The sequence below is a fragment of the Rhinoraja longicauda genome, chromosome 19 (genome assembly GCF_053455715.1).
Source record: "Rhinoraja longicauda isolate Sanriku21f chromosome 19, sRhiLon1.1, whole genome shotgun sequence".
NCBI classification, from domain to species: domain Eukaryota; kingdom Metazoa; phylum Chordata; class Chondrichthyes; order Rajiformes; family Arhynchobatidae; genus Rhinoraja; species Rhinoraja longicauda.
Window position 1 is genome coordinate 11,769,961 of NC_135971.1, and position 24,176 is coordinate 11,794,136.

The 24,176-nt window shown below is 44.5% G+C and overlaps 2 protein-coding genes across 2 annotated transcripts; one reads left to right on the plus strand and one right to left on the minus strand.

Moving 5' to 3' along the window:
* Positions 1-5,478: 5,478 nt before the first annotated feature.
* LOC144602844 (uncharacterized) lies at positions 5,479-6,276 on the minus strand. Its single transcript, XM_078415965.1, has one exon. The coding sequence runs from the start codon at positions 6,274-6,276 to the stop codon at positions 5,479-5,481; it is 798 nt and encodes a 265-aa protein (XP_078272091.1).
* Positions 6,277-21,769: 15,493 nt separating this feature from the next.
* Positions 21,770-22,183, plus strand: LOC144602845 (histone H2B type 1-A-like). Its single transcript, XM_078415966.1, has one exon. The coding sequence runs from the start codon at positions 21,770-21,772 to the stop codon at positions 22,181-22,183; it is 414 nt and encodes a 137-aa protein (XP_078272092.1).
* The last annotated feature ends 1,993 nt before the right edge of the window (positions 22,184-24,176 follow it).

Consider the following 24,176-nt stretch of genomic DNA (forward strand, 5'->3'; position numbering starts at 1 on the left):
TGTTCCCAATGTTGGGGGAGCCCAGAACCAGGGGCCACAGTTTAAGAATAAGGGGTCGGCCATTTAGAACGGAGATGAGGAAAAACTTTTTCGGTCAGAGAGTTGTAAATCTGTGGAATTCTCTCCCTCAGAAGGCAGTGGAGGCCAATTCTCTGAATGCATTAAAGAGAGTGCTAGATAGAGCTCTTAAGGACAGCGGAGTCAGAGGGGTATGGGGAGAAGGCAGGAACGGGGTACCGATTGAGAATGATAGCCATGATCACGTTGAATGATGGTGTTGGCTCGAAGGGCCGAATGGCCTATTCCTGCACCTATTGTCTATTGACCCATTCCTTCTCTCCAGAGGCGCTTGCCTGTCCAGCAGTTACTCCAGCATTCTGTGTCTATCTTCGATTTAAACCAGCATCCGCAGTTCTTTCCTGCACAGAGTGGCCGAGGAGCTCAGCGGGCCAGGCAGAGTCCGTGTGGAGAAATGGAAAAGGACCGTGTTTCAAGATGGAAGAGCTCTCTGAAACTTTCAAAATACCTTGGCATCATCGCCCTCTATTTAATAACTTTCAGAGCGGCAGGGGGCGAAATTGTGGGCCCAACGATACTTATGAAAAACATAGGAAAATAGTTGCAGGAGTAGGCCTTTTTCGGCCCTTCGAGCCAGGACCGCCATTCAATATGATCATGGCTGGTCATCCACAATCAGTTAACCCGTTCCTGCTTTCCCCCCCATATCCTTTGATTCCGTTAGCCCCAAGAGCTAAATCGGTCTCTCTCGTGAAAACATCCAGAGAATTGGCCTCCACTGCCTTCTGTGGCACAGAATTCCACAGGTTCACAACTCTCTGGGTGAAAAAGGTTTTTCCTCATATCAGTCCCAAATGGCCTACCCCTTATTCTTAAACTGTGTGGCCCCTGGTTCTGGACTCAACCCCCCCAACATCGGGAAACATTTTTCCTGCCTCTAGCCTGTCCAATCCTTTAAGAATTTTATATGTTTCTACAAGATCCCCTCTCATCCTTCTAAATTCCAGTAAATACAAGCCCAATTCCAGTAAGTACAACCTCCTATAAGTAACTGCATTCCGGTGAAGGGTCTATTCAGAGGATTCAAAGTAACATAATATGAGAACAGACCTGGGTGAGGATGCTTATCTGATCATTAGTCAATTTCATCCGTCAAGGTTTGCGGTTAGATCATAAGACATATGGGGTAGAATTAGGCCATTGGATCCATCGAGTCTCCTCCTGCTATTCGATCATGGCTCGTCTATCTCTCCTTCCTAATCCCATTCTCCTGCCTTCTCCCCTTAACCCTTGGCACCCCTTCTCACTCAAGAATCTATCAATCTCCGCTTTAAAAATTCCCAATGACTTGGCATCTAGCGCCTTCTGTGCCAATGGATTCCACAGATTCTCTCCCATCTGACTAAAGAAATTCCTCCTCACCTCCGCTAGAAAGGTAGGTCCTTTTATTCTGAGGCTGTGCCCTCTGGTCCTAGACTCTCCCCACCAATGGAAACATCCTCTTCCACGCTATCTAGGGCTTTCATTATCCAATAGGTTTCAATGGTATCGCCACCCTCCCACCTCACCGCACAAAATAACGAAACCAAAGTCAATCTTTTTTTAAATTTCATATCAACAAATTAGTCCAAATTCTGAAATTCCTGGTAAATTAAAAAAAAATCCAGCAGCTAAATGCACAACGGAAATGATAGAATTGTTATGTCTTTTCAGGAGCAGTGGTTTCTGTTTAACTGAATGGGGAACATTTTTGCCCTATTCCTGAAAAGGTGCAAACGACTTTTGTTTAAAGAGCTATTTTCACGAAAAACAATCAATAAAATGAACTCATTCTCCAAACTGGTGACTTTCTTAATTGAGCTACGGATATCCATTATCTAAAGTTACATTCAGCAGGAGTCAAGTCAAGTCAAGTTTATTTGTCACATACATATACAAGATGTGCAGTGAAATGAAAGTGGCAACGCCTGCGGACTGCGCTAAACTACAAAACACAATAGAACATTTTTTAACACAAAAAATAAATTGATTCAGTAAATGAGTCCCTGGTGATATGAGAGTTAACAGTCCAGATGGCCTGTGGGAAGAAACTCCGTCTCATCTTCTCTGTTTTCACAGCGTGACAGCGGAGGCGTTTGCCTGACCGTAGCAGCTGGAACAGTCCATTGCTGGGTTGGTAGGGGTCCCCCATAATGTTGCTGGCTCTGGATCTGCACCTCCTGATGTATAGGCCCTGCAGGGGGGCGAGTGTAGTGCGTTCAGCCGAACGCACTACTCTCCGCAGAGCCTTCCTGTCCTGAGCAGAGCTGTTCCCAAACCAGATTGTGATGTTCCCGGACAAGATGCTTTCTGCAGCCCCAGGGTAGAAGCACTGAAGGATCCTCAGAGAGACTCTGGATTTCCTCAGCTGTCTGAGGCGGTAAAGGCGCTGCCTTGCCTTACTCACCGGTGCGGCAATGTGTGTCGTCCATGTCAGATCCTCTGTGATGTGGACTCCCAGGTATTTAAAGCTGCTCACCCTATCCACAGTAATCCCATTTATCTCCAGTGGCGTGTACGTCCTCGGATGTTCAGCCCTTCTAAAGTCCACAATCAGCTCCTTAGTTTTTGTAAGGGGGTGGGAGATCGCGATGAAGGACAAAGAAGGACACATGGATGGCGAGTGTAAAGCAGAAGTTATTGAAAGAATATTGATGTTGTAATCTATGTTTGCGCATCACCGTCCACGATGATCTACTGATGTTCTTCATCAGCCGCGTAACTGATAATGTTTCATGAGAATCTCTGTCGAGTTTAAGAAACAGTTAGTCAGGTACATTTAAGAAACAGTTAGTCAGTCAGCGGGCGGCACGGTAGCGCAGCGGTAGAGCGAATGCAGCGCGGGAGACTCAGGTTCGATCCTGACTACGGGTGCTGCACTGTAAGGAGTTTGTACGTTCTCCCCGTGACCTGCGTGGGTTTTCTCCGAGATCTTCGGTTTCCTCCCACACTCCAAAGACGTACAGGTATGTAGGTTAATTGGCTGGGTAAATGTAAAAATTGTCCCTAGTGGGTGTAGGATAGTGTTAATGTGCGGGGATCGCTGGGCGGCACGGACTTGATGGGCCGAAAAGGCCTGTTTCCGGCTGTATATATATGATATGATATGATATGGTACATGGACAGGACAGGTTTGCAGGGATGTGGATCAAACACGGGCAGGTGGGACTGGTGTAGCTGGGACATGTTGGCTGGTGTGGGCAAGTTGGGCCGAAGGGCATGTTTCCACATTCTATCACGCTTTCACTATGGCTCTATAATGTGTTAAAATCACATATAATTTCTCACATTCTGCATTGGGAAGGAGGCAGTAAGAATTTTGCCCATCAAAAGTCATATTTGGACCGACGCTTCCCGAAATTCACAGCAAACAATTATGTCCTGCACTTTCGGATTCACTGTGAACGGCAGAGGTTTGGCGAATGCTGTAAAGCAGAGGGATCTATCTATGCAGATACATAGTTCCCTGAAACTAGCATCACAAGAAGATAAGGTAGTCAAGAAGGTGGCCTTCATCAGTCCGGGAATTGAATATAGAAGTTGGGATTTTACGTTACAGTTGTATAAGACGTTGGCGAGGCTGCATTTGGAGTTGTGTTCAGTTTTCGTCACCCTGCCACAGAGAAGATGTTGTTCAACTGGATGGAGCGCAGAGAGGATTTACAAGGATGTTGCCAGTACTCGAGGGCCCGAGCTACAGGAAGAGGTGTATAAGATAATGAGGGGAATAAATAGAGTGAATGCACCAGTCTTTTACTCAGAGTAGTGGAATCGGGAACCAGAAAATATAGTTTTAAGGTGAGGGGAAAGATTTAATGGGAACTTCGGAGGCAATATTTTCGAGCAGACGATGGTGGAGCTGCCAGAGGAGGTATTTAAGGGTGCTATACCAACATTTAAGACATTTGGACGGTACTAGGATAGGAAAGGTTTAGAGAGAAATGGACAGGTGGAGCTAGACGGGACATCTTGATCACCATGGACAAGTTGGGTTAAATGGCCTGTTTACGTGCTTTATTACTATGGCATCAAGTTTTAGTTTGGTTTTATCACATTAGTCCAACATGACTAATTTACAATCGAAGTCTTAGAACAGCCACTGTATAAACTTCAATTGTGTATCAGCCAATATTATGTAAAGCTGATAATGGTTAAAAAAAAAAAGACAGAAAAATCCTTCTGGAGATTAATTTCGAGTACCGGGTAAAAGATGTTTTAACAAAAATAGATTTAGCCTTTCACTGCTTGTGGCCTATGCAACTCAGATCTAACATTTTCACTTGGAGAAGCTGAAAAGCTGAGCAAAACATTTTAAGATGCCGCACAGGTATCCAGTTTCAGTTTGATTTGGAGCAGCAGGGAGCAGTTTAATATCCCGGAGTGACTGGTCCCAGCGGGTGTATTTATGGAAAGGAGGGCAGGCAGTAGCGGAGTTGGAAGCGAGCATTTTGGGCGAGGCAAGTTTGCGGAGGGCAACTACTGAGGCTTTGGCTCGAAAAAAAAAACGTCGAGGTCGGTGGTGTGGGCAAGTTGGGTCGAAGGCCCTGTTTCTGCGTTGTGTTACTCTTATGACTTGAGCAGAGGGTGACGGTGAAATCAGGCAGTCTCTTTTTTTTGCTTTCGTAAATTGTTCTTGGTCTAAGCACAAGTGCAATGTCGTGCTTCTCTCTTTGCAGGATGTCGGAAGGCCAAGGAGACTAGTCCATGAACACTCCACCTGTGCAGAGTGCTTTCAGCTACAACGTCAGGGGACCGGCGCAACAGCTGGGACTCCTCAGGCTGACCCTGCCGGATATATTCTCAAGAGAGTTAGATATAGGGAATATAGGGAAAAAAAGCAGGAACAGGGTACTGATTTTGGATCGAGACCTTTCTTCAGTCTGAAGAAGGGTCTCGACCTGAAACGTCACCCATTCCTTCTCTCCTGAGATGCTGCCTGACCTGCTGAGTTACTCCAGCATTTTGTGAAATAAATACCTTCGATTTGTACCAGCATCTGCAGTTATTTTCTTACACTACTGCTTTTGGATGATCAGCTATGATCATATTGAATGGCGGTGCTGGCTCGAAGAGTCAAATAGCCTACCCCTGCACCTATTTTCTCTGAGAACGGTTCCGGCCTGAAACGTCCACCTATTTTTCATCCGAGATGCCGCCTGACTCGCTGAGTTACTCCAGCATTTGGTGTCGATCTGAGCATGCCGTAGACAGTAGTGAGGTGGTTACTCCTAGGGTAAGGCGAGTGTGGACTACTGGGAAAGGGAAGAGGCAGATCCCGTTTGCAAGGGGAAATATTCTCAAACACAAGTTATACACAATTATGCACGATTTTAATTTTTCCTTTATTAGATCCACACAAAAAAAAACATTTAGCACATATGTCTGTTACATTTTGAAGTTTACTTAGTTAGTATAAACTGTTCAGCCCTTGTTCGGTTCAGTGTTTTGGGAAAGAGTCGCTTTCTCATCCACCAAGTCTGTCGGCTTGACACTCTCCGGCGCGATCTTCGCTTCCGCCTTTGCTCTCCGTCTGGAGATGCGGCCCTTGGTCGCCCTCTTCATCACCCGGATGGTTTTCCAGCGGTTCACCTTCCTCAAGGGGCCGCCGCCGGCCTTGTGGCGCCTGCCCGCCGCCTTCTTCAAGCGGCTGTGCCTCTTCCTGCCGCCGCCCCTCCTCGCCGTCAGCCTCCTCCTCGACTTCTTGGCCGCCGGCGGCTTCCTCCTGGCGGCCGACACCACCGTCCTGCGGGCGGTCGCCCCCGACGGCACCTTGGCCGCCGCCGCCATCGTCTCCTGCGGGCCGCTTCTGCCCAGCCTGACCGAGCCCGAGGCGCCGCTGCCCGTCGTCTGCACCAGCGAGCCTTTGCTCACCAGAGTGCGCACGGCCTGGTTGACCCGCGAGTTGTTGCGGGCCAGGTTGTAGCCGCTGGCCGACAGCAACTTCTTCACGGCGGCCACCGACAGCCCCCGCCGCTCCCTGGTCGCCGCCACCGCCTTCATGATCTGCTCGGCCACGGTGCAGCCGAACTTCTTGTGGCGGTACGGCCTCCGCTTCTTCTTCACGGCCACCGCGATGTCCACCGCGGCCGCCTCCTCCTCGTCCTCCTCCTCAGCGAGGAGCGGCGCCGCCGCCGCCGCCGGTAGCAGCAGCGGCAGTAGCAGCAGTGGCGAGGTGGCCGCGGTGGAGAAGTCCACGCCCGGCGATTCCACGTCTACCATCGCGAGGAGCCCTGGTCCTCTGCGCCTCCGCCTCCGCCTCCGCTCCGCTCCGCAGCGCAGCCGCGGCTGCATTGACGGCGTCGCGCCGCCGCCGCGCCTGTTAAAGCGGCGGCGCGGACGCGGTAGACTCAAGCGGCGGCGGCGCGCGGACGCGGTAGACTCAACCGCCCGCCCTCGCCGCCGCCACTTGTGCTTTCTCCCCGCCCCGAAACAACCCCCAGCGCCCCGAAAACGAGCTCCAGCCACAAAACCCCCGAGCCATCCAACCCCCAACCCCGTCCATTTCACATCCCCGGCGGTGCTCCGGTTCGCAAACACCCCCGCGTTCTTTCTAACGCCTCGACACCCGGTTGCCTCGCCCGCCTGGAAAGTCATTTGCCCACTTTCCCGCGTAGAACATCGCCTCCATTCGACACCTCGGCAAATGTCAAGCTTCCCACTTGCAGAGGAGTAGTCGGGGCTCATATTCCCGGGGGACTTCTTGCCCTAACGCCGAACGCGACCGAGAAAGACCTTTCCAAGCCCGGTCTCATTAACACACTTAAGTTTGCTGCTACCAGGACTGCTGCAAATTGGAGGAACTTGCTGCAACCAAAGACATTTTGCAGTTTTATTGCGGGAGCCAGCAACTACCACATGCACGATCAACACATTGGCATGAGAAATTGTGTTAATTCGCAATTAGTGTTAAACAATAGACAATAGGTGCAGGAGGAGGCCATTCGGCCCTTCGAGCCAGCACCACCATTCAACGTGATCATGGCTGATCATTCTCAATCAGTACCCCGGTCCTGCCTTCTCCCCATACCCCCTGACTCTGCTATCCTTAAGAGCTCTATCTAGCTCTCTCTTGAATGCATTCAGAGAATTGGCACCCACTGCCTTCTGAGGCAGTGAATTCCACAGATTTTCCTGACTGAAAAAGTTTTTCCTCATCACCGTTCTAAATGGCCGACCCCTTATTCTTAAACTGTGCCCCCTGTTTTCATTGGGATGGTTCCGCAGGCTACAAACGCCAATTATGATTTTAACCGAACCAACTTAAAAGTGATCAATTCAAGATTCATTGAGGCTGAAACTCGCTTGTGCACTACCATTGCAAGACACTTGACACCCTTCCCTCTACCACAAATATCAAGATTTAAAAAAAAAAAATCTGTGGTAACCTTTTCCTCTTTTAATACCGCTCTTGCGGACCTGGTTGAAGTACGCGAGAGAGGTCGAGTCAAAGGATACTTTGAGATGGACGAATGAACATCTACAGTCCAACAAACCATAAAAAAGTTGCTTTGCCGTTATATTTTATTGAACTCCCAGAATAACCCGAGAATTAAACGGACAGCTTTATTCTTTATTCCTGCTCATCATCAACGACAAACACTTACATTTTAAAGTGAATCCAGCGCCTCAATCGGTAACGAGTGATCGTTAGAATTTCAAGGAAGAAACAAAATATTGTAGTTGTTTTTGGTTCATTTCTATCCAAGTTTATCTTCTCTCCAACAATGCCTGTTTTCTTATTTTAAAAACTACCCCCAAATGGCCTTGACATTTAAGAGAACACTCTTAAGGGAATAAATGTTTACTTAACACTAAACTTATCATTTGAAGAGGAACCATTGGTCTTTCTACAACAGGTTAATTGCAATTTCCTGGCCTCAGAACCAGTGGCAGGAAAGTTAATTTTCATAACTGGTTCCATCTTTTCAATGCTTTTCATGAAAATAAGTTTTAAAATGAAAGCAGAGTTGCCACTTTTGAGAACTTAGGTAGTTTTATTAAATAACCCTTTAACCACATTAGAACCAATTATATGTGAGATGTCAACATAACCTTCCTCTCTGTGAAGGTCTTCAGGAAATGTTATCAGAATTGTAAAGAATTTAAACGAAAAAAAAATTTAAAAATTAAATACTTTTTCCTACATCTTCAACTTATACCATCATGACTTTCATTGTGCAATAGGTGGACTAGGTCTATGATTTTTTTTTAGTTTCATTTGAATTCTTATATTACAAGTCCACAGGATTTGTGAGTCTGTGGAATTCTCTGCCGAGAAGGCAGTGGAGGCCAATTCACTGGATGCTTTCAAGAGAGATTGAGGTAGACCTCTTAAAGACAGCAGAGTCAAGGGATATGGGGAGAAGGCAGGAATGGGGTACTGATTGTGGATGATCAGCCATGATCACGGTGAATGGCGGTGCTGGCTCGGAGGGCCAAATGGCCTCCCCCTGCACCTATTGTCTATTGTCTATTACCACCGAATTTCCGGCACCCTTGGTTCCAGAGCCTTGCTGTGTTATCCATTTTTCCGGGCCTACAGAGGTCATGGCCATGAAGGAACCAAGATACTGGCCCGCAAAGTCGACCACGGAAGTCGGCTATGGGAACGGGATCTGCTGGGCGGGAGTTCGAGAACCTTGGCTTCAGGGGCCAAACCTGACCCGCCGAACGGCACGGTACGCCGATTGGCAGCGGATGGATCAAGGTTGGCCACCTCACCCGGTCTAGGCACCTCGTTTTTGAGGGAACTTCTGGGAGGGGTTTTTGTCCGGATTAAAGGATTCCAGTTGCTGGAAAATCAGTGGTGGCCCTGGACATAGTTGGTCCTCTGATAGTTAATCTCCTGGAGACACAAGGGACTGCAGATGCTGGGATCTTGAGTGAAACACATCATGCATAATGTCATGTAGGCATAGCTTAGACCATCACAGAAACCAACCTCCCTTCCATTGACTCCATCGACACCTCACGCTGCCTCGGCAGGGCCAACAGCATAATCACGGACCAGTCTCATCCCTGTCACTCCCTCTTCTCCCCTCTCTCACCACGCGAGAGATACAGAAATTTGAAAGTGCACACCTCCAGATTCAGGGACAATTTCTTCCCAGCTGTTATCAGGCAACTGAATGGTGATCTCATGAACTAGAGAGTGTTCCTGACCTCCCTGACCTCCCATCTACCTCAAACTTTATCGGCCTTCAATGTTATTATGCCTTGCACAAAATATTGTACCTTGATCCTTTATTTATGCAGTGTGAACTGTTTGATTGTTTTTATGTATAGACACAAAAGCTGGAGTAACTCAGCGGGAACAGCAGCATCTCCGGAGAGAAGGAATGGGTGACGTTTCAGGTCGAGACCCTTCTTCAGACCAGTGCTGCCTGTCCCGCTGAGTTACTCCAGCTTTTTGTGTCTATCTTCAGTTGTGTCCAGCATCTGTAGTTCCTTCCCACACATTGTCTTTATGTATAGTCTTTTCTTTGACAGGATCGCACGCTAGCAAAAGATTTTCACTGGACCTTGGTACACGTGACAATAATAACTTCAACTGAACCTAACAGATTCGATAGCATGTGGGGAGGGAATGGACAGGCAAGGTTTTGGGGCTTGCCCATTCCGCCTCCCCAGATGCTGCCTGTCCCGCTGAGTACCTCCAGCATTTTGTGTTTAGACAGATAATCTCATGGTCCCTTCAACACCAAATCAAATCAACACATCTTTCTGCATCCACAGTGATCAACCCAAGATTAGTTCCATTATCTTCTGATCTCCATAATTCTTGCCGGGCTTCTGAGACTTTTCTTTCCAGTTGCAATTCTTAAAATCTTTTCACATGTCAACACTCCCAGTATGCCGCTTCTAGCCTTGCCCCAAGTTTCAAATTATTGATAAAATGGCCACGGGAGGACAAATGATGTGGAAACATCGAAGATTCACCAATAAACATTAAATCGTTTACCTAAATGTTTAAAACGTTCAATGAGGCTTAAATGGGTTCTATCTCTGCAGCAAGGATTCTTTACTTCGATGTGCACTCCCATCTTTAATTTTACAAAGCTGGATTTGATAGATAGCTCCATTGTTCCCCGAAAGTGGCAGTGCAAGTAGATGGAGTGGTAATAAAGGCTTATGGTTTGCTTGCCTTCATCTGTCAGGGCATTAAGCACAATAGTCAGGAAGCTGTGTTGCAGCTTTATAGGACTTAAGATAGGCCACACTTGGAGTATTGTTTGGAGTTCTGGTTGCCCTAGTTTAGTTTAGTTTAGTTTAGTTTAGTTTAGTTTATTGTCATAGGTAGCGAGGCACAGTGAAAAGCTCTTTTGTTGCCGTGCTATCCAGTTAGCAGACACTCTACACATGATTACAATCAAGCCGTCCTCAGCGTGCAGATACAGGATAAAGAGAATAACGTTTAGTGCAAGATAAAGTTTTCAAAAATTCCATTAAAGATAATCTGGGGTCTAGATGGTGGCTCAGTATTGCTTTCCACTAACGGAGGCGTGGGGAGGATGCAGAGGAGGTTTACCAGAATGCTGCCTGGACTAGACGCTGTAAGCTATAAGGAAAGGTTGCAAAAGCTGCGGTTGCTTTCTCCGGAGCGTCGGATGCTGAGGGAAGACACAACAGAAGGATATAAATTTAGAAGAGGCATGGATAGGATAGACAGTCAGAACCTTTTTCCCGGGGTGAATGTGTGAAAAATTAGAGGGCACACCTTTAAGGTGAGAATGGCAAAGATTGAACGAGGTGTGCGGGCCAAGGTTTTTACACAGAGTTTGGTGGATGCCTGGAACGCACTGCCAGTGGCGGTGATGGATACAATAGTAGCAGTTCAGTGACTTTTGGATTGGCACGTGGATATGTAGGGTATGGAGGGATATGGATCATGGAAACATAGAAAATAGATGCAGGAGGAGGCCATTTGGCCCTTTGAGCCAGCACCGCCATTCATTGTGATCATGGCTGATCATCCACAATCAGTAGCCCATGCTTGCCTTCTCCCCATATCCCTTGATTCCGCTAGCCCCCAGAGCTCTATCTAACTCTCTTTAAAATTCATCCAGTGAATTGGCCTCCACTGCCCTCTGTGGCAGAGAGTTCAACAAATTCACAACTCTCTGGGTGAAAAGGTTTTTTCTCAGCTCAGTTTTAAATGGCCTCCCCTTGATTCTTCGACTGTGTGGCCCCTGGTTCTGGACTCCCCCAACATTGGGAACATTTTTCCTGCATCTAGCTTGTCCAGTCATTTTATAATTTTATACATGAAGGCAGAGGAGATTATTTTAACTTGGCATCATGTTTGTCATGGATATTGGGGGCCGAAGGGACTGTTCCTGTCCTGCACTTTACACTAAACTAAACTAAACTAAACTAAACTAAACTAAACTAAACTAAACTAAACTAAACTAAACTAAACTAAACTAAACTAAACTAAACTAAACTGACCTACTGTTCTATGTTCAATATAGCAATGAGATTAAACAGCACTAACTCACCAAATAGATATGTAAAGTTATTGATCCTTCAAAGTGCTATTTACATAATGCCATTTCGGAATTATGTTATGGTCAAATTATAGAAGATAAGTTTAATAGTTGAGGTGAAAATATGAAGGCTGAGGTGTTGCAGTCAGATGTTAGGAGAAATTAAAAGGTGGATTTGTGATTGCGGTTAAGTTTGATTTTGGTGGTTAAAAGCAGTGTTAAAAAGAATTAATAGGTTGAGAATTTTGGTAAAGTCACAAGATTACTCAAATGAATAGATGATCATGCTAAACTAATTTCTATGCCTAGCAGCCAGAGATTGAAAATAAAGTCAAAGACTATTGCGTATCCACAGTATTTTAGTCCTGTGTTGATTTGGCTAAGATTCAGAGGACATAATTTCTCACTTTGGAATTGCTGACTACATTTCCCTCATTTTAATTTTATAGTTCATGTTTAGGCTCATCTACTTTCTCCAGTAACAAGGCCAATTGTCTTTTAGCTGTAGGACCGCTTGGGAATCACAGCAGTCAATTTGAGTGGGAAGAAGCTGCAGATGCTGGTTCATACCGAAGATGGACACAAAGTGCTGGAGTAACTCAGAGGGTCAGGCAGCATCTCTGGAGAACATGGACTGGTCGGGACTCTTCTCCCGAGATGTCGCCTGAGCAGCTGAGTTACTCCGGCACTCCGTGTCTTTATTTGTTAGCGGGCATCTACAGTTCCTTGTGGTTCTAATCTTTCCTTTGACGGATTTTCCCAGGATAAACTATCCTATTTGGAAAACTGTGTAGGGAGCAGTCCATACACAATTGCACTGGAGGCACTGGAAGAACGCCACTGGTCACCTCCCCTGTAAAATTAACCCCTGCCAATGAAAGTACTTAGAAATGTGGAATGATGCCTTGGTATTGAATTAGTAGCACTTTCCTAAATAAAACAATAAAGATGAAATTAAGGCATCCAGTAATGAACTAAAGTATGACATGGAGAATTGATGCTTGCTTCCAAAATCTTTGTGGAGGAAAAGGATGAGGAACGTTTCGGGTCAGGACCCTTTCCTCAGACGTATTGTTCCATTTCCAGACATATGACAATAAACCACTCTTCACACTTGACTGTTGTCTCTTCCTATCATGTTTCAATACAGTCCATATATCATCTGTAGATAGACACAAAAAGCTGGAGTAACTCAGCGGGGCAGGCAGCATCAATGGAGAGAAGGAATGTGTGACGTTTCAGTTCGAGACCCTACTTCGGACACCTGCTTTGATGAGATTTTGCAGTGGAGTAGACAAAATGTGTGTAGGAAGGAACTGTGGATGGTGGTTTCCACCGAAGAAAGACACTACATGCCGGAGTAATTCAACGGGGCAGGCAGCATCAATGGAGAGTAGGAATGGGTGATGTTTCCGGTCGAGGCCCTATTTCAGACAGCTGCTTTGATGAGATTTCACAGGGGAGCAGACAAAATGTGTGTAGGAAGGAACTGCAGATGCTGGTTTTCACCAAAGACACTAAATGCTGGAGTAACTCAGCAGGACAGGCAGCATCTCTGGAGAGAAGGAACGGGTGATGTGTTGGGTCGGAACCCTTGGAGTTACTCCAGCATTTTGTGTCCATCTTCTGGTCACCTGTAGGTTGAAGCAACAGAAATGACATCATCGATGTCCTCTAAGCTCATTGGTTAAAAGCCGGCACGGAATACTGCTTTCTGATTGGCTCTTTTGGGGGGCACATCCCTAATCCCTCTATGCAAATGAGATGCCCGGTTACGTTACAAACGGTTCACTGTTGACCGTTGGCTGGTTTAAACTTTCAAACGCCAGCCACGCGGCCAAATTAAACCGTCAGAGGCTTTTAAACATGTGAATGACCTTAAATGGCCATAAAATATCCTAAGCACACCTCAACCTCAACATTTGTTTGACTTTAGGATTTTTTTTTTCTGCCCTCAGAGCTAAATTTAAAATTGTGTCTTTATACAACTGTGAATACCAAAGGTTTCACTTAATTCATTTCTGCCTTTCTTTCTCTCACAAAATCACTGCACAATAGTTTGGATTAGTTGTAGTTGCAGTTTGTAGTTTGTGGTTGCAGTTGGAGTTCTAGTTTTTTACTGTTAGTCTTAGCTCTAGTTTGAGTCTCAATTTTAGTTTCGTTTATTGTCACGTGCACCAAGGTTCATTGAGAAGCTTTTTGGTTGAAATAATCTAGGGTCCATCCGGTCCTGACCTCCCATCTAACTCATTGAAGGCCGTTGAACTATCTTTAATCGGCCATTATCCGGACTTTAATGTTACATCTTGCACTGAATGTTTTACCCTTTATCCCTTAGTTGTCGGCTTTGGTTGTATCCATGCACTGCACAGTCTTTTCTTTAAGTGGATAGCATACAAACAAAAGATTTTCACTGTGACGTGATAATAATAAACTAAACTAACATTAAAAAATGGATTCACACCGAAGCATTGTGGTGACCCTGGAGAGGAGGTCACCAACAGTATCCCAAGTAACAGCCCAGAGGGGTTATCTTATAGAGCTGTATAAATTTATGAGAGGAATAAATAGCGTGAATGCACAGAGTCTTTTACTTAGAGTAGGAGAATCAAGAACTAGAGGACATAGTTTCGAAGTAAGAGGGGCAAGAATTAATAGGAACCTGAGCAGCAGGTTTTTCATTCAGAAGGTAGTGGGTATGTGGAATAAACTGCCTGAAGAGATAGCTGAAGCAAGTTCAATAACGGCATTTAAAAGGCACTTGGACAGGTACGCGAATAGGAAAGGTTTGGAGGAATATGGGCCAAACATGGGCGTGGGATTGCCTTAGATGGAGCATCAAGGTCGGCATGAACGAGTTAGGCCCTAGGGGCTTTTTCCATGCTACATGATGCTAAGATTATGGAATAACATTGCTCATGATAGATCTTTTTTTTAAACTGGGGGCTTATTGGCCAGTAAGATTCAGTGGGCTGAAGACCCTTTTCCCGTTCTGCATATGGTCGAAAGCATCGGTTTGATGCCACAACGAATATAAAAACAGACCAGTATTAGTTATACAGTATTCAAATTCCTGTGTATAAAAAGGTTGTGGTGTTGAGACAACAAGCTTTCTCTCAAGGAGATAGTGATCGACTTCAGGAAGCAAAGCCCAGTCTCCATACCCCAGTTTGCATTGACGACACCGAAGTAGAAAAGGTTGAAAACATCAAATTCCAAGGAGTAAATATCACCAACAAATTCTCCTGGACCACCCATACTGAAGCAACGGCCAAGAAAGCACCAAGCCTCTACTTCCTTAGAAGGCTCAGGACGTTTGGCATGTCCTTAACAACTCTCAGCAACGTTTGCAGATGCACCGTCTGAATTATTATTATTATTATTATTATTATTATTATTATTATTATTATTATTATTATTATTATTATTATTATTATTATTATTATTATTATTATTATTATTATTATTATTATTATTATTATTATTATTATTATTACTATTATTATTATTTTTTGTTATTTTTGTTATTATTGTTGCTATTATTATGATGATTATTATTGTTGTTGTAATTATTTATAATGATTATTATTATTGTTATCATTGTTGCTATTATTATTATTATTTTATTATTATTATTGTCATTATTGTTGCTATTATTATTGTTGTTATTATTGTTGCCATTATTATGATTATGATAATAATCATTATTATGATCATTATTATGATTATTATGATGATGATGATGATGATGATTATTATTATAATTATTGTTATTATTGTTGTTGTTATTGTTATTATTATTATGTAGGAAAATAACTGCAGATGCTGGTACAAATCGAAGGTATCACAAAAAGCTGGAGTAACTCAGTGGGTTAGGCAGCATCTCAGGAGAGAAGGAATGGGTGACTTTTCGGGTCGAGACCCTCCTTCAGAATTTATTATTATTATTATCATTATTATTGCTGTTATCATTGTTGCTATTATTATTATTATTATTATTGTTGTTATCATTCTTATTATCATCGTTGCTATTATTATTATTATTATTATTATTATTATTATTATTATTATTATTATTATTATTATTATTATTATTATTATTATTATTATTATTATTATTATTATTATTATTATTATTATTATTATTATTATTATTGTTGTTATCGTTGTTATCATAGTTGCTATTATTATTATTATTATTGTTGTTATTATTGTTGTTATCATTGTTGTTATCATTGTTGCTATTATTATTATTATTATTGTTGTTATCATTGTTGCTATTATTATTATTATTATTATTATTATTATTATTATTATTATTATTATTATTATTATTATTATTATTATTATTATTATTATTATTATTGTTATCATTGTTGCTATTATTATTATTATTATTATTATTATTATTATTATTATTATTATTATTATTATTATTATTATTATTATTATTATTATTATTATTGTTGTTATCATTGTTATTATCATTATTATTGTTGCTATTAATATTATTGTTGTTGTTGTCATTATTATTATTATTATTATTATTGTTGTTATCATTGTTGCTATTATTATTATTATTATTATTATTATTATTATTATTATTATTATTATTATTATTATTATTATTATTATTATTATTATTATTATTATTATTATTATTATTATTATTATTATTATTATTATTATTATTATTATTATTATTATTATTATTATTATTATTATTATTATTATTATTATTATTATTATTATTATTATTATTATTATTATTATTATTATTATTATTATTATTATTATTATTATTATTATTATTATTATTATTATTATTATAATATGGGCGGCACGGTAGCGCAGCGGTAGAGTTGCTGCTTTACAGCGAATGCAGCGCCGGAGACTCAGGTTCGATCCTGACTACGGGTGCTGCACTGTAAGGAGTTTGTACGTTCTCCCCGTGACCTGCGTGGGTTTTCTCCGAGATCTTCGGTTTCCTCCCACACTCCAAAGACGTACAGGTATGTAGGTTAATTGGCTGGGTAAATGTAAAAATTGTCCCTAGTGGGTGTAGGATAGTGTTAATGTACGGGGATCGCTGGGCGGCACGGACTTGGAGGGCCGAAAAGGCCTGTTTCCGGCTGTATATATATGATATGATATATGATATCCGAGGGGTTTGTCCCTGATCCCGGTCACGTCACCGCCAGCGCCTGTGTGACGTATCCGCCGCCACGTGTTCTGTGATTGGTGGGGTTGCTGCGAGGCGCGGTTATAAAGGGGGGTGATCGCGGCGGCGGCGCCGCAGCTGCGAGCGGCAGCGCTGAGGGTGGGAGGGGGGTTTGTTTGTGTGCGCGAACGAGCAACTTGAGATGGTTCCCAGACCCAGAGCCGTGCCCGGCGCCACCACGGCCGCCCCACGGCGCCGAGGGCGGCCCTACCGGCGGAGCCGGCGGACGCAGCAGCTCATCGTGCAGCTGATGAGGCAGGCGGTGTCAGCGCACCGACGCCTCAGCCGGCGCTCGCTGCTGGCGCTGCGGGAGTTCGTGCGCTCCAACGGCTACGACGAGGACGAGAACCGCAGGAACATGCGGAAGGCCGTGTCGGGGCTGACGTCGGACAGCTCGCTGGAGGAGCAGCCCCCGCCGCCTCCCCGCGGCCGCAGGAAGGTGGCGGCGGTCACCACCGCCTGCCTCCGCCTCGACCGCGAGCAGAAGGCCGAGAAGAAGCAACAGCAGCAGCAGCAACAACAACAACAGCAGCAGCAGCAACAACAACAACGCCGGACTCCGGTCGAGAAGCGAGCGTCGCCAAAAAAAGAGCTCAACCGCAAGAGAAAGGAGACAAAATGTTGCAGCCCGGTGGGGGCCAAGTGCTGATAAAGAGCACTCCTTGTCCCGCGTGTCCCTGCGCTTTCGCAGCCAGATTCGTGACAGTTTAAGCGAAATACAGTCAATAATTCTTTCTTTCTGTTTTATTTGAACCTTCGATGCCCCCCCCCCCCCCCCCAACGTTGGAGGAATCCTTCCCTTTCCGAAAACTGCCCGCGTTTTGGAAACTGGGACCGAGCGAAACCCCAACGAGGCCGAGCGGGTTTCTCATGCGGGAGGACGGCCAGTGCAATAAATAAATGGCGGGTCAAGAGGGTTTGGGAAGGCGCGGCGGGCAGGATTAATGGGAATGGAGAACAATAGAATTAGTAGCAGCAATTGGGCGTGGGAAGGGAAGAATACGGATATGCTCTTCCTCGTCTGCCCCCGTGCCTGTTAAAAGTGGCTGCTGCCGCTCGTTGCTCCTCGAATTTCGGCCACTATTCCCTTTCTCCAGAGATGCTGAGTTGCTCCAACATTTTGTGTCTTATCTTCAAAGACATGCATGTACCGATAGTAGATTTCAATGAGCTTTAAATAGGCACATGAATATGCTGGGGGTGGCGGGATATGGATCGTTTGTAGGCAGATGTGATTAGTTTATCTAGTTAGTGTAAGAAAATATCTGCAGATGCTGGTACAAATCGAAGGTATTTATTTCACAAAATGCTGGAGTAACTCAGCAGGCCATGCAGCATAACGGGAGAGAAGGAAGGGGCGACGTTTCGGGTCGAGACCCTTCTTCAGACTGATGCTTCTGAGATGCTGCTGATTTACTCCAGCATTTTGTGAAATAAATACCTTCAGTTTATCTAGTTATGTTCGGCACATAAATTTATGAGCAGAAGGACCATGTTCCTGTGCTGTAATTTTCTTTGCTCGATGTTAAGGCCCGACTATCCATTTTCCCAGCTGATGAGATTGTGCGACGTGCCCAAACTCTAAATACACTACCCGACATGCTTTTGTCCATATCCCTTCATAACAACATTTAGCAAAACCTGAAGCAGTGTGTTTTTAAATAAACATTGCCACGTTGGGGAAGTTCCCATTTTTCATTGCCATCTGGAAATTGGAATGAGATAAGCAGCATTTCCATCCGTTTTTCACTGGGATACTTACTCTCCAGGTAACGTGTGAAACAATTACATTCGCGCCATTTTGGGGCTGGGTCCCTTTGATCCCTGGCGACCTTTGATAAAGGACGACGTCTCAACGTACGTTTGGAAACGTTTCAGTGTTATTGACAAGATAATCTTTTCTGCCTTCAGTGGGAGGATATAGCAACATTATCAGTTAAGGAATTTGGTATTTGAGGGGGCAAGGATACAACCTCTGGGTTTTGGCATACATTGGGCAGACTCGTGTAAAGCGGACTGCAAGCGGGAGATACGATCAAAGACTTCTAAGTGGAGGATGAAGCACAAACGGTGGGTGCATCGACTCAGTCATTTGATCAGATGAACAGCCTGTCTGTCAAACTGCCTGATAATGCAAGATTGAAGGAAGGAGCTGCAGATGCTGGTTTAAACCGAAGATAGACGAAAAATGTTGGAGTATCTCAGCGGGACAGGCAGCATCTCCGTAAATGCAAGGTGCCTGCCGCGTTACTTTGTCTTTAGTCATTAAATGCTTTGACAACCCAAACATAGGAATATCTGCAGCAAATGGATATTGATTGGATTGAATATCCTCGGAATTCGTGCAGGAAAATAAATGCAGATGCTGGTACAAATATCCTCGGAATTTGCACATTCGGAGCTGGTAACGAAGGCCTGGAAGTGAAATTCCCTAAAAATGTTACCGATACTTTGCAAGTCATATCCGACATGTTCATTGATTATTTCACATTTGGGGACACGGGCGTTATCATATCATATCATATCATATATATACAGCCGGAAACAGGCCTTTTCGGCCCTCCAAGTCCGTGCCGCCCAGCGATCCCCGCACATTAACACCATCCTACACACACTAGGGACAATTTTTACATTTTACCCAGCCAATTAACCTACATACCTGTACGTCTTTGGAGTGTGGGAGGAAACCGAAGATCTCGGAGAAAACCCACGCAGGTCACGGGGAGAACGTACAAACTCCTTACAGTGCAGCACCCGTAGTCAGGATCGAACCTGAGTCTCCGGTGCTGCTTTCGCTGTAAAGCAGCAACTCTACCGCTGCGCTACCGTACTATTTTGGATCATATTTTGTGATCCCATACATTGCCTTCTTTTAATTTCAATTTATTTTCATGACAAACACCATCCTTTGTTAGCCTATTAGAAATAAATTACGAGACGTGGAAAATACCTTGCTATTTTCAGTCGAAGATGAATAGTCGAATTTTAACGGCTCCAATCACAAAATGGAAACTGAACTGAATGGCATCACAACTGAATGGCTCTAGGCGTGGCTGCTTTCTCAAGATATTCAGAATGCAATTACATATTTGTAGTTACAAGAGAAAAGGGTTGTTTTCTGTAGAATATATGGTGATAAAATAAATTGACACGCTGAGGAAGGGCCTTCGATCTGAAACGTCGACCGTTTCTTCCCCGGGTTCTGCCTGGCCTGACTTTCCAGCACTCGGAGATTTACAATGTTTTATTTTTCATTACTTGTATATCTAATATATCACCAATTCGATGCCTGGCATTCTATTGCAGTGTGAAGAACAGACAGGCCCGATCCGAAACACCCTGTGTTGTCTTTCCGCTGACTGCTTGGCGCACAACTGTACACGTGGCAATAAACTAAATTCAAACTTGCCGCCTCTGAGTTTGATCAGCACCGGTGGGGGAGGAGGGGGCAAAGACAATAGAGCAGAGCAAGATTGACCACTCAACCCTAAAAAACGTAGTATGTCATGGCGCCATTTTAGTAGGCAGAAAACTGCAGAAACATTTAAAAAGAAAAATAACAAAAATCTGTGAGTTGATAGGTGAGATATTATAGACAATACGTGCAGGAGTAGGCCATTCGGCCCTTGGAGCCAGCACCGCCATTCAATGTGATCATGGCTGATCATTCTCAATCAGTACCCCGTTCCTGCCTTCTCCCCATACCCACTGACTCCGCGATCATTAAGAGCTCTATCTAGCTCTCTCTTGAAAGCATCCAGAGACTTGCCCTCCACTGCCTTCTGAGGCAGAGAATTCCACAGATTCACAACTCTCTGACTGAAAAAGTTTTTCCTCATCTCCGTTCTAAATGGCCTACCCCTTATTCTTCAACTGTGGCCCCTGGTTCTGGACTCCCCCAACATTGGGAACATGTTTCCTGTCTCTAACGTGTCCAATCCCTTAATAATCTTATATGTTTCGATAAGAACCCCTCTCATCCTTCTAAATTCTGCATTTTTATGGTGTCATCACACATACTGATCCCCCAAAACACTGATTACACTGCGGGAGGCAGAGCGAACGGCGGGTTTTGCTTACTAAAATGGCGGACGTTATGCTTTAAAAAATAATTCAATTTGACGACATTGAAAAAATCATCCACGCATTAATTTCCTCCCGCCTAGACGACTGCAACTCCCTATACACTGGGATCAGCCAATCATCCCTGTCTCGCCTGCAATTGGTCCAAAACGCCGCAGCGAGACTCCTGACGGGTACCTGTAAAAGGGACCATATCACCCCGATTCTGGCCTCTCTCCACTGGCTCCCAGTGCAGTACAGAATCAACTTCAAGATCCTCTATTCACATACAAAGCCCTAAACGGGCTTGCCCCCCCCCCCCCTCCATATCAAAAATCTTCTAACCCACCACTCTATCTCCAGGTCCCTCAGGTCTGCCGACTTGGGGCTACTCACTATCCCGCGGTTGCAGCTCCTAGACTGTGGAACAGCATCCCTCTCCCCATCAGAACTGCCCCCTCCATCCACTCCTTTAAGTCCAGGCTCAAAACCTATTTCTACTCACTTGCGTTTGAGGCCCTCTGAGGGGGCGCTGTGAACTGTTTATGTATGTGCTGTTATGTTTGTGTGCCATTGTATGTTCGTTTCTTAGTACCTGAACTGATGTACAGCACTTTGGTCAACGTGGGTTGTTTTTAAATGTGCTATACAAATAAAATTGACTTGACTTGACTTGACTCTCCTTTGCGTACTACACTTCAACGGAGTGGTCCATCTTGCTCCTCTAGTATCTTTGGGAGGGAGGAGGGGAGGGGCACGGAAGCCATCGCCTGCTGCGATTGGTGCGTCTACGCAAGGAGTCAGTCAATAGGAATCGGCGGTGTCTGATCCTTCATTTGCATACGGCTACCTATATCAGCGAGGCCACGGGCGGCAGGAGCGGCACTCGCCAGGTGGCTCCCCTGCCTTTTGGTGCACAGTCGTGTTGAGTTGGGCCTTCGCAATGCCGACCGCCGGTTCCGTCTCCACCGCCGCCTCGGTGGTGGGCGCCAAGGGCGCCATCTCCAAGAAGGGCTCGAAGAAAACCGCCATGAAGATGACCAGGAAAGGCGACAAGAAGCACAGGAAGGCCAGGAAGGAGAGCTACAGCGCCTACATCTACAAGGTGCTGAAGCAGGTGCACCCGGACACGGGCATCTCCTCCAAGGCCATGAGCGTCAGCAACTCCTTCGTCAACGACATCTTCGAGCGCATCGCCTCCGAGGCCTCCCGCCTGGTGCACTACACCCGCCGCCAGACCATCTCCTCCCGGGAGATCCAGAGCGCCGTCCGCCTGCTGTTGCCCGGAGAGTTGGCCAAACACGCCGTCTCGGAAGGGACGAAAGCGGTCACCAAATACACCAACTCCTCCAAGTAGACACTTTCCCCTCCCCATCAAAAGGTTGCGACGAGACCGTCAAACGGCTCTTTTAAGAGCCACTTAAAACCTTTCAGACTGCGTTACAATTGCGCGATGTAGATTTGTAGGCGTCAATCGAATTGGATACAAGTGTAATGAAAACTAAAAAATATTTCATATTGCTAAAGCAAATATTTCATATTGAAAAATATTTCATTGCAAAAGCAAATATTTAATATTGCAAAATATTTAATATTGCAACAGCAAATATTTAATAATTGCAAAATATTTCATATTGCAAAAACAAATATTTAATATTGCAAAATATTTCATATTGCAAAAGCAAATATTTAATATTGCAAAATATTTAATATTGCAAAATAAAATATTTAATATTGCAAAAGCAAATATTTAATATTAAAAAATATTTTAGTCTTGCAAAAGCAAATATTTAATAATGGCAAAATATTTAATGTTGCAAAAACTTTTTCAGTCAGAGAGTTGGGAACCTGGAATTCTCTGCCTCAGAAGGCAGTGGAGGCCAATTCCCTAAATGCATTCAAGAGAGAGCGAGATAGAGCTCTTAAGGGTAGCGGAGTCAAGGGGTTATGGGGAGAAGGCAGGAACGGGGTACTGATTGAGAATGATCAGCCATGATCTCATTGAATGGCGGTGCTGGCTCGAAGGGCCGAATGGCCTACTCCTGCACCTATTGTCTATTGTAAAATTGTGCAGCGCCCGGAAAGAAACAGTCAGTGTTTCAAGTTGACAATTAGCGCCATCAAAAATATAATCTGCACTAAAAATTAAATCCTGTCTCTTGTAATCACAAATATTTAGTTGAGCCCTGTAAAACATTGAAATTGTAACCAAACCCAAGGTAATTCAGCAGTGGTAGACAATAGACAATAAGAGCTAGATAGAGCTCTTACGGATAGCGGAGTCTGGGGGTATGGGGAGAAGGCATAAATTCATCCTGTGAGTTGGCCTCAATAGACAATAGGTGCAGGAGGAGGCCATTCGGACCTTCGATCCAGCACCGCCATTCAATGTGATCATGGCTGATCATTCTCAATCAGAATTCCTGCCTTCTCCCCATACCCCCTGACTCTGCTATCCGTAAGAGCTCTATCTAGCTCTCTCTTGAATGCATTCAGAGAATTGGCCTCCACTGCCTTCTGAGGCAGAGAATTCCACAGATTCACAATTCTCTGACTGAAAAAGGTTTTTCCTCATCTCAGTTCTAAATGGCCACCCCCTTATTCTTAAACTGTGACCCCTTGTCCTGGACTCCCCCAACATTGGGAACATGTTTCCTGCCTCTAACGTGTCCAACCCCTTAATAATCTTATACGTTTCGATAAGATAGAAGCATAGAAAATAGGTGCAGGAGTAGGCCATTCGGCCCTTCGAGCCTGCACCACCATTCAATATGATCATGGCTGATCATCCAACTCAGTATCCCATACCTGCCTTCTCTCCATACCCCCGATCCCTTTAGCCACAAGGGCCACATCTAACTCCCTCTTAAATATAGCCAATGAACTGGCCTCAACTACCTTCTGTGTTCCACAGATTCACCAATCTCTGTGTGAAAAAAAACTTTCTCATCTCGGTCCTAAAAGACTTCCCCCTTATCCTTAAACTGTGACCCTCTTGTTCTGGACTTCCCCAACATCGGGAATAATCTCCCTGCATCTAGCCTGTCCAACCCCTTAAGAATTTTGTAAGTTTCTATAAGATCCCCCCTCAATCTTCTAAATTCCAGCGAGCACAAGTCGAGTCTATCCAGTCTTTCTTCATATGAAAGTCCTGCCATCCCAGGAATCAATCTGGTAAACCTTCTCTGTACTCCCTCTATGGCAAGAATGTCTTTCCTCAGATTAGGAGACCAAAACTGTACGCAATACTCCAGGTGTGGTTTCACCAATGCCCTGTACAACTGCAGCAGAACCTCCCTGCTCCTATACTCAAACCCCCTCGCTATGAATGCCAACATACCATTCGCTTT